At 47.0% G+C, this 13,205-nt stretch overlaps 1 protein-coding gene across 2 annotated transcripts in view; it reads left to right on the top strand.

Moving 5' to 3' along the window:
• The window catches only part of rin3 (Ras and Rab interactor 3), a 96,965-nt gene that overhangs the window by 52,476 nt on the left and 31,284 nt on the right, over positions 1-13,205 (top strand). For both annotated transcript variants that reach the window (XM_078234251.1, XM_078234252.1), the window contains exons 4-5: positions 3,871-3,943; positions 12,170-12,261. In XM_078234251.1, coding sequence (XP_078090377.1) covers positions 3,871-3,943; positions 12,170-12,261 — 165 coding nt within the window. The remainder of the gene's footprint in view (positions 1-3,870; positions 3,944-12,169; positions 12,262-13,205) is intronic.

Below are 13,205 nucleotides of genomic sequence, written 5' to 3' on the forward strand. Positions count from 1 at the left end.
GGATTTGACATTCATTTCTCTCAGTGATGACTTGGCATGCTGCTTGGGTGATGTTGTGTAAGTTGTTCCTGGCATTTCTGGTGTTCTAAGTGTTGCGCATGATGTTTCTGAGCTGTGTCACTTGCTGCTGGTGTTGCTGTTGCACTGCTTGTTAATAATGTTGATGTTGCCTTGCTAGTTAGCGATGTTCCTGGTGATGTCTGTGATCTTTGCTGCTCTTCCAGTTCAGGTATAGGTCGAATGTTAGCTCTGCTCCTGTTCACTCGCTCACCAATGTTGGTCTTGACTTTGGAGACTCAACTTTACCAACAACTTTTGCTGGGTTCCAGATTTTCATAATTGGATGCTGTACCTGTGCAGTTGCCTCTTCAAGGCTCAGGCATGAATTTAGCATGTTTACTTCAGTGACCTCCTTCTAGCACTGTGACAATGAATTGTTGCCTTACTTCCTCCTGGTTACTGGGAAGAACAAGAACAAAGAAAAGTACAGCACAGAAACAGGCCCTTCGCCCCTCCGAGCCTGTGCCAATCATGATGCCCAAACTAAACTAAAATCTTTCTGCCCTTACTCGGTCCATATCCCTCTATTCCCTCCCTATTCATGTACCCATCCAGATGCCTCTCAAATGTTGCTGATGTGCCTGCTTCCACCACCTCCTCTGGCAGCGCGTTCCAAGCACCCACCACTGGGAGGAGAATCGAACTTGGCAGAGTTGTCTCATACTTTCTTCCGTTCAATAGTTCTGCAGGTGATTTCATGTCAGCCTTGAGAGGTATAGATCAGAGTGACAAAAGTAAAAGTTTATTTATTACATTATTACATTAACACTGCAATGAAGTTACTGTGAAATTCCCCCAGTCGCCTGTTCGGGTCAGTGCACCTAACCAGCTCGTTTTTCAGACCGTGGGAGGAAACCGGAGCACCGGGAGGAAACCCGTGCAGGGAGAACGTGCAAACTCCACACAGACAGTGACCCAAGCCGGGAATCAGACCTGGGTCGCTGGCGCTGTGAGGCAGCAGTGCTAACCACTGTGCCAGCATACTGCCCCACAGTAAGGCAAGGTGTGGGTATTGGAAGTAAATTGACTTCCATTGTCACACATTATTCTTTCTCAGCGACCACAGCTCGTGCTGCTAAGATGATTGTTGTAACTCTCAAATCTTTAACCTTCCGATAAAGGGAACTGAGTAGTAGTCTGCAGTTGTGAGATAACATTCTTGATTATGAGTGAAGATATCAGCTTCCCCAGAATGCCACTGTCTGGCTAGTACTTTAGTGGCTATCAGCTCCTCTTTCTGCTGCTTATTTCTGTCCTCCGAACACATTTTTCATGTAAACGCCATTCTTTCAATGTCTTTGACATCTACATCCCTAATTGTGCTGCAGAGTATAGAAGAGCTGCCAGCCTTTGATTGGCCAGCAGCTCTTGGTGGGTGAGACTTCTTGCCTCCAGGGTCCTTGATCCTTGGGAAGACCTGTTATTGGCCTGAGTGACAACGAGATGCAGTCGGCCTTCCTGAAAAGAAGCAAGGTGGTGGCTCTTCAGCCAAGACCTTGGGGCGGCACGGTAGCACAGTGGTTAGCACTGCTGCTTCACAGCTCCAGGGTCCCGGGTTCGATTCCCGGCTCGGGTCACTGTCTGTGTGCAGTTTGCACATTCTCCTCGTGTCTGTGTGGGTTTCCTCTGGGTGCTCCGGTTTCCTCCCACAGTCCAAAGATGTGTGGGTTAGGTTGATTGGCCAGGTTAAAAATTGCCCCTTAGAGTCCTGAGATGCGTAGGTTAGAGGGATTTAGCGGGTAAAATATGTGGGAGTAGGGCCTGGGTGGGATTGTGGTCGGTGCAGACTCGATGGGCCGAATGGCCTCCTTCTGCACTGTAGGGATTCTATTCTATTCTATTCTATTCTACCCCTGTCGCACCCACTTGATTGGGCCTGTCACCTGTCAGGGTATGGATATTTTGGATCTTGTTACTTCTCATTCACCCTGTTGCTCTGTCTCTGATAACTCCTTTATCACCTTCTTTCTTTATTCTGCGCATCTTTTCCCAATGGTTCCACAAGCTTTGCAGTTTAATTCACGTGTGGGACATTTCCTTCTGCCTGTGAACTCATGGGCGGCACGGTGGCACCGTGGTTAGCACTGCTGCCTCACAGCACCAAGGGTTCAATTCCAACCTCGGGTGACTGTTTGTGTGGAATTTGCATATTCCCCCCGTGTCTGCGTGGGTTTTCCCCGGTTTCCTCCCATAGTCCAAAAGATGTGCAGGTTAGGTGGATTGGCCATGCTAAATTGCTCCTTAGTGTCAGGGAGACTAGCGGGGTAAATAAGTGGAGTCACGGGGATAGGGCCTGCGTGGGATTCATGTCGGTGCAGACTTGATGGGCCAAATGGCCTCCTTCTGCACTGTAGGGATTCTATGATTCTATGCAGTGTTCCGCAGCTCCTGCACATCTTCCGCTTTGTCTGCTGTCCATTCATTTGTTGCTGTTGCACTGCAACAACCCCCTGTCTTTCTATTGACTTAATTGTATGCCAATTATTTGGGTAATCAGCTTCTTTATCAGTCTACTCGTGGCGTCATGTGCTGTGGCAGTATTTACCGTCTGCGATGTTATGAGTTTGTCCTTTCCAATCAGCATGTGCAGAACCTCAAATGATCCAACAGCCTTTCATCTGCTCATTGACATTTTCTGGAATTTTTCAATCTTGTTATGAAATTGTCAATGGGCTCACCTGATTCCTGACTCAGGCTTTGAAATTCATATGGATAGATAAGATATAGGAGCAGAAGGAGGCCATTCAGCCCATCAAGCCCCTTCCACCATTCAATGAGATAATCTGATATGATAATCCTCAACTCCACTTCCCTCCCCATCACCTTTGATTCCCTTGCTGATTAAAAATGTCTATCTCAACCTTGAACATACTTAACGACCCAGTCTCTACAGCTCACTCTGGTATAGAATTCCACAGATTCACTACTCCCTGAGAGAAGAAATTCCTCCTCATATCTGCCTTAAATGGGCGACCCCTTACTCTGAGATTATACCCTCTGGTTTTAGACACTCGCAGAAAGGGAAATAGCCTCTCAGCATCTAATCCAAAGATTTGACTTTGGATGAAGATGTGTGGTGAATTTTTCGAAAGAAGTTGCCCTAGTTTCTGCTGTAATTTTCACTCAGTTCCCAGCTATTAAACAACTTGGATTCTTTCTCTCTTGAAAGGGTTAACAAATGATGAAGCTTACCCTTTCCCCTACATAGGTGTCTTTATAGAAAGCTACTCAATGTCAACTCGCACTTTAGTTTAAACTTCTCAGTGTGCCTCTGTGACATTGTCAGCGTCCTAGTTCATGTGTGTTTATTGTGGTGGTGGCCATTCCATCTTTCCCTCTGTTTTTTTTCTCAGTCTCCCTAAGTCAAGTTGATTTTCCAATCTCATTCAGTATTAAATTAATTGAAAATGTTTGGGTTTTTACTCACAGTCAACCATTGTCACTATGTTATGTCTTCTAGTTCCCCGAAGTTCAAAATAATCACAGTTTAAACTCAAAAGGCTGGAGCTGCATGGAGTATATTTCCTGCTGTTCCCCGTGTGCATGGTAGACTGATAGATTGATACACTGGAGCTTGGCACATGACTCCAGTGCAGGAGTGGAATGTGCCATAAAGGCAAAATACTGTGAATGCTGGAATCTGAAACAAAAACAGAAAATGCTGGAAAATCTCAGCAAGTCTGTTAAGATGTCTGAGTAAAATGTAGCATCCCGGCAGTTACCCTAACATAACGATTAGTTCCTAGTTCTTTACAAGCAATATAACACTGTTATAATGAAGCTCTCGATTCTTTTCTTCTTCCCTTTCAGTTATGTACTTGGATGGCTCCTTATTGGTGTTTGAGGACATCTTCAAGTTAGTGGCGTTCTATTGTGTGAGCAGGTAAGTCACTGCTTGACAGATCCACTCAGTTCATGTAACACTGCCCACAATACAGGTTTTTAAACATTTGTTCTGTAGAATCCCAGTACATTTATTGCTATAGTATAACAAAAACTATATGTAGCGTGTTTGATACTATTTTATCAATTGAAAAGAAATCTTCTTCATTTTGCCATCTATTTCTATCCTGCGTTTTTGCAGCTGGGTGGACCCAATTTTTACCCTTTCGTGAATACTCTGAGCCCAGTTCCAACTGAGTGCAAATCTACAGCAGACGCTTTAGTCATAGATGCCGTAGGGATTTTACGTCAATGCCAATGCACTGTTTGAGATTGATTGTAGAACATTTCTGCTATGATTAGTAGGAGCCCTACATCTATGGCAAAGATTCTACTAGAGTGAGGTATTTTATCTGGTTCATATATTGACAATGAATAACTTGTGTTACAGCAGAGACCATGATATATGAGTACGACTGTACCTTTATCACTGAGTTCACCTTTCCAAATGCAGCATAACCCAAACAGAACATAATATTCTCCCTTTGAGGCCACCAGCATTTCAGTGTTGGTATCACTTCTTTAGACGTAGAATCTCAAATTACTGGCATCTTAACCTAAGGAGGTGATTTTGTTAGAAAGGTGTTAACTTTTCCTTGGAATTTATTGTTGCCAATTCCTCTTAAATAGAGGAAGAGTAACGTTGTGGATAGGGATGTGCGATTCCTATAGACGAATTGGAAAAAAAGAAATTCCTTCTCCTCTTAGGTGGTCCATGGCTCACCTGGTGAATTTAAGGGAGGCCAGAGCCTCAAGATCACTGGAGCTTGTCCTCTGCTGGATTGACCGGTTGACTAATACTTGCTGCTGATCAGCTGCCCACTAGTGAAAATCGAGCCCACTGACTCTGTAGCGAATGATTCCTGTTTGCTTTCAAAAACTTTAGCATTGTTTAAACATTCCATTTTAAACTACACCTCGAAATAGTAATTAGCTGTTAAAATGGTTTGAGTGATATTCATAGAAATCATAGAAACACTACAATACAGAGAGAGGCCATTCGGCCCATCGAGTCTGCACCGACCACAATCCCACCCAGGCCCTACCCCCATATCCCTACATATTCTACCCACTAATCCCTCTAATCTACGCATCCCAGGACACTAAGGGGCAATTTTAGCATGGTCAATCAACCTAACCCGCACATCTTTGGACTGTGGGAGGAAACCGGAGCACCCAGAGGAAACCCACGCAGACACGAGGAGAATGGGCAAACTCCACACAGACAGTGACCCAAGCTGGGAATCGAACCCAGGTCCCTGGAGGTGTGAAGCGGCAGTGCTAACCACTGTGCTACCATGCCGATTCTGATGCAAAACTCTCAAAGGATCATTGTCACTCCAATTTAGATAACTAGACCATAAGACGTAGGAGCAGAATTAGGCCACTCAGCCCATCGAGTCTGCTCCGCCATTCAATCATGGCTGATATTTTTCTCATCCCCATTCTCCTGCCTTTTCCCCATAACCCCAATCCCTTATTAATCAAGAACCTATCTATATTCACTGACAATCTCACAATGTCGCTTCCGACTTCATAGGTTGATGAATTATGAACAGACAAAAGAATGGCAGACAAGAAAATTTAGCAGGTCCATCAAGCATGACCCGCGTATTGTCATAGTTAACACCATTGCCCCACTCATTCCCCGCGAACACCAGTGGCCATGTCATCTCCTGCGAGAAGTAAAAAATTACAGGAAAAAAACCCTTGGACTATTTCAGGGGATAATATCTGGAAAATATCTTTCTAATCCCGGGACTTATATAGATTCCAAGGGATCACTGTCACTGGAAGAGAAATCTCCGACACCTGAACTATTTTTTGAATGCTGTGTTCGCCTCAGTTGGGAACACAGGAACAAAAGTAGGTTATTCAGTCCCTTGAGCCTTCACTCACTGAATCATGGCTGATAAGTAACTCTGTCCACCTCTCTTAGCTCCATAACCCTTAATGCCCTTGGCTTACAAAAAGCTATCATTACAGGTTTAAAATGCTTCACTGTACTAGTGTCTGGTGTTTTTTGTTGAAGGGTGTTCCACATCTCTGCCACCTTTTGGATCTAGAAGTGTTTCCTCATTTCTCTTCTGAATGCTCTGGCTCTAATTTTAAGGTTCTGGCCCTTTGACTAACCAGAGTGTTGTATAGCTGCACTAATACTGCCTCCCCTTTACAATCTGGCTCCCGAGTTACAAAGGCTAACATCTCATTCGCCATTCTGATTATGTTTTATATCTGACATTTTAAAGATCTGGACTGCTAAGTCTCTTTGGGCCTCCAGTGTCCCTAACTTTTGACCACTTAAAGAAAGACCAGGTCCATTTTTTTCATCGAAAGTGGTTGAGCTCACATTTACCTGTATTAAATCTATCTGTCTGGATTTTGTCCACTCAGTAATCTACCAAGTCACTTTGTAAGTTTATGTTCGTGTTCACACTTACACAATACGAACAATGGGCCCGATTCTCCCATCGCGACGTGCTAATTTTTTGGCGCGTTGGGTTGGGAGATGCGCGTGTTGGCCATTTGACGGGATTCGCGCATGTGTTCCGGACACATACGCATCTCCCACAGCCGGAGAGCATGCGCGGTCGAAACCACACTGGAAACCGGCGGGGAAGACCAGGTAAGTGATTTTAAACTATTTTTCATGTAATTTAAGTGTCATTATTGGGCCCGGGACTGAATTCTCCGGGCCCGATAGCATCCCCCACCCCGCCAGGGGTATTTCGCTCCGGCGGGGTTTAGAGTAGCCCCCCCCCCACAGGCCTGATTCTCCCAAAAAAATTCTAAGTGCTGAATTTGGGGGAAAATTGGTGTAATTCAAGATTGTATTTTCAGCAGGAGTTCACACTCTAATCTCCCACACTCTGTGCAATACAGAGGTCACAATCGTGAATCTCATTAAAAGCTCGGGGGCGGGGCCTATTCACCCCAGAGTCTGACAGTTCCGGAACTCTGCGCATGGGCAGTAGCTCCGATCTGTTAGACTGCAGTTCGCTGGCCAGCCCGATCGTTGGGCAGTCCGGGACCCCCGAAGTGCTGCCACTCGCGACACCCCCACGGCCCGGTCACCGCACAAGCATTCCCGGGCCAGCCCCAATCCTCGTCCCATTCTGGAGCGCTGTAATCACCCGCCGCCCGACCCCCTGGAGGGCCCTGATTGCCCCCCTCTTCACTCCAGCGGGGTCTCCTGCCAGTTCCCCGAACGTCAGGAACTACCCTGAACTCCACCGGAGTGAAATACTCCTGGCGGGGTGGGAGATGCTATCAGCATGATATCACATTATTTAGTACGGAGTCTCAAGTTCAGAATAAACTAGCACATGAAAACCAATATAAAGGGCAGTCTATTAAGGCACTTAGTCAGTGCTCAGGCTGCAAGGAGAATGGTACTGAAGTCAAGCACTGCTCTCCCTATTAATGTGCGTGTGTACTGCTGGACTCCATTTGAGGGTCAGTACAAAGAAGCAGTGTTCCCTACATATTGAATTTCTGCTGTCAAAGATTTGGTTCCAGGCGCCAACTCTGGTACAGAGCCCCAATGTGAGCCAATTTTAAGTACTGTCGCTTGTATAAATGGGTTAGCAACAGCCTAACAATGAGGTTAGGACATTTATGACCCTGTTGGGTATTGATTCGAAATGGGCAGTCAGAAGCACTTCTCTTTCAAGCAGGTGACCACATCTAATGTACAAGTACAGGTCCTATGATGAATCTAGATATAAGATCCTGAGGGGTCTTGAAAGAGTGGATAAAGAAAGGATGTTTCCTCTTGTGGAAAAATATAGAACTGGAGGTCACTGTTTAATAATAAGAGGTGACCCATTTAAACTGGAGATGAGGTGAAATTTTTACCCTCAGAGGGTCGTGAGTCTTTGGAACTCTCTTCCTGAAAAAGCGATGGATGAAGTCTCACAACACCAGGTTAAAGTCCAACAGATTTATTTGGAATCATGAGCTTTCGGAGCGCTGCTCCTTCATCAGGTGAGTGGAGGTAGGTTCACAAAGATGGCACATATAGGCAAAGACACAATACAAGATAATTACAGATTGGAATGTGAAGAATGATTGGAATGCGAGTTTTTACAGGTACAAACAGTGTGAGTGGACAGAGGGATAATCACAGGTTAAAGAGCTGTGAATTGTCTCAAGCCAGGACAGTTAGTAGGATTTTGCAAACCCAGGCAGTATGGTGGGGGTTACATGTAGTGTGACATGAACCCAAGATCCCATTTGAGGCCGTCCTCATGTGTGCGGAACTTGGCTATCAGTTTCTATTTGGCGATTCTGCGCTGTCATGTTTCTTGAAGGCCGCCTTGGAGAACGCTTACCCGAAGATGGGAGGCTAAATGCCTTTGACTGCTGAAGTGTTCCCCGACTGGAAGGGAACACTCCTGCCTGGCGATTGTTGCATGGCATTTCCACATCATGAAAAGGCAATGGAAAAGCAGTGTCTTTGAATATTTTTAAGGCAGGGGTGAATAGAGTCTTGGTAAGCAAGGGGGGGATAGGTAGATGGGAATGTGGGGTTGAGGTTATTATCAGATCAGCCGTGATCTTATTAACTGGAGGAGCAGGCTCGAGGGGCTGAATGCCTCATTCCTGTTCCTTGTTTGTATGTTCTCGGGCCCTGATTGTAAGCCTGAGGTACAAATGAGTTCCTTGTGCGTGCCCTGCTAATTTTTACTTCCAACAACATAAACATGGGGAAGCAATGGCCTCATGGTATTATCGCTGGACTATTAATCCAGAAACTCAGCTAATGTTCTGGGGACCTGGGTTCGAATCCAGCCATGGCAGATGCTGGAATTTGAATTCAATAAAAAATATCTGGAATTTAGAATCTACTGATGACCATGAAACCCGATTGTCAGAAAAACCCATCTGGCTCACTAATGTCCTTTAGGGAAGGAAATCTGCTGTCATTACCTGGTCTGACCTACATGTGACTTCAGAGCCACAGTAATGTGGTTGACTCTTAACTGCCCTCTGAAATGGCCGTGCAAGCCACTCAGTTCAAAGTGATGGGCAATAAATGCTGGCCAGCCAGCGACACCCATGTCCTACGAATGAATTTTAAAAAATGACATTGAAGGGTTCTCAAAAGAGCAGTGCAAAAAACTTCATATTCTTGCGCCTCCTCTGTCACTTCCCCCACCCCTCCTCCAGTCTCCAGTTATCAATAGGCTCTGCATGGGAGCCAGATGCTTCCCCCACTCCCCTGACCAATTGATGAGTTGCCTCGGCTGCATGAGAGCGAGAGACAGACTTCACCCATGCTGACTGTCTGTTGTGGCCCTGACCAAAAATCAATTCAATGGAATCATGTATGGTTAGACATATAAATAGACCACTCGGTCCATCGAGTGTGTACTGGTGCATTCAACCACATCATCAGCGTGCTCTATCCTTGATCACTTGCTCGCTCCTCTTTTCTAATATTCCTTTTCTAATATTCTTCTTTTTTAATGCAACTATCTCTCCCTTAATTAATATAATTGACATAATCCGGGGAGACAATGGCCTAGTGGTCTTATTGCAAGACTATTAATCCAGAAACTCATCTGATGTTCTGGGGACCCGGGTTCGAATCCCGCCACAGCAGATAGTGGAATTTGAACTCAGTAAAGAATATCTGGAATTAAGAATCTACTGATGACCGTGAAGTCATTGTCGATTGTCAGTAAAACCCATCTGGTTCACTAATGTCCTTTAGGGGAAGGAAATCTGCCTTCCTTACCTGGCCTGGCCTATATGTGACTCCAGATCTACAGCAATGTGGTTGACTCTCAACTGCCCTCAGGCAACTGGGGATGGAATGCTGGCCAGCCAGCGACACCCATGTCCCGTGAACGAATTTAAAAAAAATAATTATGGATTCTGCAGTGAGATAAAAGACAAAAATATTGAGATTGTAAAATTATTTGTTTCACTGTATTTGTATTACAATGAGAACACCTGTTCATTTATTATTATGTCGTGCCATCTCAAGGAATTCAACTTCTGACTGGCAAATGTAAGACTTGATAGTGATAAGTTGTTTCACTTACTTGTTGAAACAATTGTTCTGTAACACAAGTCCAATAGACACCAAAGGGTTAAAAGCATTTTCACTTGTGAAAGGCCAGATGAATCAGCAGTGATAATGCAAAAGCGCCGATGTGTGTTGGAAAACAAGAAATAAGAAACAGCCCCAGCTCTTCATAACATCTCTCCCAAGATGAACTAACAATCATGTTCTGGCAATACACACTGAAACTCTTCTGTTCGAAAACATTTGGGATGCATGTGATAGAATTTGGTGTGAGCCTTCCCACAGTGGTTACCCTTCCCACTGCCTCTCCAGAGACTTGAGCGTATCGGGCAGGCTGATGCTGCAGTACAGTACTGAGGGGCAGCTGCACTGTCAGGGGTGCTGTCTTCAGGCTGAGATGTTAAGCCAATGCTTCATCTACTCTATCAGGTACTGTGAAGGATCCCAGTGGTATCATTCAAAGGAAGCCAGGAGTCCTCCAAGTCAATATTTATCCCTTGGCCACCATCATTAAAACCAAAATTATATTTTCTTATTATTTATTTCATTGTTTGTTCTTAGAACTTTGTGATGTACAAATTGACTGCCATGATTGCCAACAATGCAACAATGGCTACTCTTCATAAGAACTTCACTGACTGCAATACTCTGGATTCTCTTGTAACACATGAAAGGCTCTATGTAAAGAAATAATGTAAAACTCCAATGGCAAAAAGCTTTGGGGAGCGTAGGTACAAAGACACCTACTTTCCAACATGCTCAGGGCTTTGAGGTTTACCACCTGTAATCCGCTTCCCCGCTCCCTATCCCCTCCTCTGCTCCCTATCCCATCTCCCGCTCCCTGTCCCCTCTCCCGCTCCCTATCTCCTTCCCCACTCCCTATCCCCTCTCCCGCTCCCTGTCATCTCTCCCGCTCCCTGTCTCCTCTCCCGCTCCCTATCTCCTTCCCCACTCCCTATCTCCTCTCCCTGTCCCCTCCCCCGCTCCCTATCCCCTCTCCCACTCCCTGTCCCCGCTCCCTGTCCCCTCTCCTGCTCCCTGTCCCCTCCCCCGCTCCCTATCCCCTCTCCCGCTCCCTGTCCCCACCCCCGCTCCCTGTCCCCTCTCCTGCTCTCTTTCCCCTCTCCCACTCCCTGTCTCCTCTCCTGCTCCCTGACCCCTCCCCTGCTCACTGTTCCCTCTCCTGCTCCCTGTCCGCTTCCCCGCTCCCCATCCCCTCTCCCACTCCCCATCCCCTCTCTCGCTCCCTATACCCTCTCTTGCGCCCTGTCCCCTCCCCCACTCCCTGTTTCCTCTCCTGCTCCCTATCCCCACCCCCGCTCCCTATCCTCTCCCCCGCTCCCTATCCTCTCCCCCGCTCCCTATCCCCACTCCCGCTCCCTGTCCGCTTCCCCGCTCCCTATCCCCTCTCCTGCTCCCTCTCTCCTCCCCCGCTCCCTGTCCCCTCTCCCGCTCCCTGTCCCCTCCCCCGCTCCCTGTCCCCTCTCCTGCTCCCTGTCCCCTCTCCCGCTCCCTATCCCCTCCCCCGCTCCCTATCCTCTCCCCCGCTCCCTATCACCTCTCCTGCTCCCTGTTCGCTTCCCCGCTCCCTATCCCCTCTCCTGCTCCCTGTCCCCTCCCCTGCTCCCTGTCCCCTCTCCCGCTCCCTGTCCCCACCCCCGCTCCCTGTCCCCTCTCCCGCTCCCTATCCCCTCTCCCGCTCCCTATCCCCTCCCCCCGCTCCCTATCCTCTCCCCGTCCCCTTCCCTGCTCCCTATCCCTTTCCCCGTTCCCTGTCCCCTCTTCCGCTCCCTATCCCCTCCCCCACTCCCTGTCCCCTCCCTTGCTCCCTATCCCCTCCCCCGCTCCCTGTCCCCTTCCCCGCTCCCTGTACCCTCCCCCGCTCCCTGTCCCCTTCCCTGCTCCCTATCCCCTCCTCCGCTCCCTGTCCCCTTCCCCGCTCCCTTTCACCTTCCCCATTCCCTATCCCATTCTCCTCCTACTTCTCCACTCCCTATCCCCCCCCTCCTGCTCCCTATCCCCTTCTTTGCTCATAAAATAAAATCTTGCAACCGTTCATAGACTTGCCATTCAGCTTTACGATGTGCATTTTTAAGATCTTACTCTGTATCCTTCTCTTTGTGTTTGTAGAGATATTCTACCTTCGACACTGGTTTTGCCCCAAGCAATAACAGAAGCAGCAAACTGTGAAGAACTGGAAGTTGTTTCACAACTGGGAATAGGTATGGACTAAAGGAAAGTTTGGTGAATCCATGTTTGACATCTTGAATAACAATGCTCGCTGACAATTTAAATACAACACCACAATCCACTAACTACCTCATTGATTCCAGTAACACATTCAAGCCATTTCGTCCCCTGTGGCATCATTGGCTCACAGTATGAGCCAACATACTATTTTTCAGAACACGCAGTTAAAAGAAGTTAGAAAAAAATAATATTCAATTTAATTTCTAATCATAGAAAATTTACCATAAGATATAGGAGCAGAATTAGGCCATTCAGCCCATCAAGTCTGCTCCACCATTCAATCATTGCTGATAAGTTTCTAAAGCCCATTCTCCCGCCTTTTCCCCATAACCTTTTATCCCCTTACCAATCAAGAACCTATCCATTTCTCTCTTAAATACACTCAATGACCTGGCCTCCACAGCCTTCTGTGGCAATGAACTCCACAGATTCTCCACCCTCTGGCTGAAGAAATTCATAGAATCATAGAATCCCTACAGTGCAGAAGGAGGCCATTCGGCCCATCAAGTCTGCACCGACCACAATCCCACCCAGGCCCAATCCCATAACTCCATGCAATTACCCTAGCTAGTCCCCCTGATACTAAGGGGCAATTTAGCATGGCCAATCCACCTAACCAGCACATCTTTGGACTGTGGGAGGAAACCGGAGCACCCGGAGGAAACCCACGCAGACACGGAGAGAACATGCAAATTCCACACAGACAGTGACCCGAGCTGGGAATCGAACCCGGGTCCCTGGCGCTGTGAGGCAGCAGTGCTAACCACTGAGCCATCCTGCCGTCCCCCTCCTCATCTCTATTCTAAAGGGGCGTTCCTTTATTCTGAGGCTTTACGGTACACAAGGAGGCCACTTGGCCCATCGTGAATGTGCCTGTCAAAAAAGAAGACACCCAGCCTAATCCTATGTAAGTATT

The sequence above is a fragment of the Mustelus asterias genome, chromosome 18 (assembly GCF_964213995.1).
Source record: "Mustelus asterias chromosome 18, sMusAst1.hap1.1, whole genome shotgun sequence".
Lineage (NCBI taxonomy): Eukaryota > Metazoa > Chordata > Chondrichthyes > Carcharhiniformes > Triakidae > Mustelus > Mustelus asterias.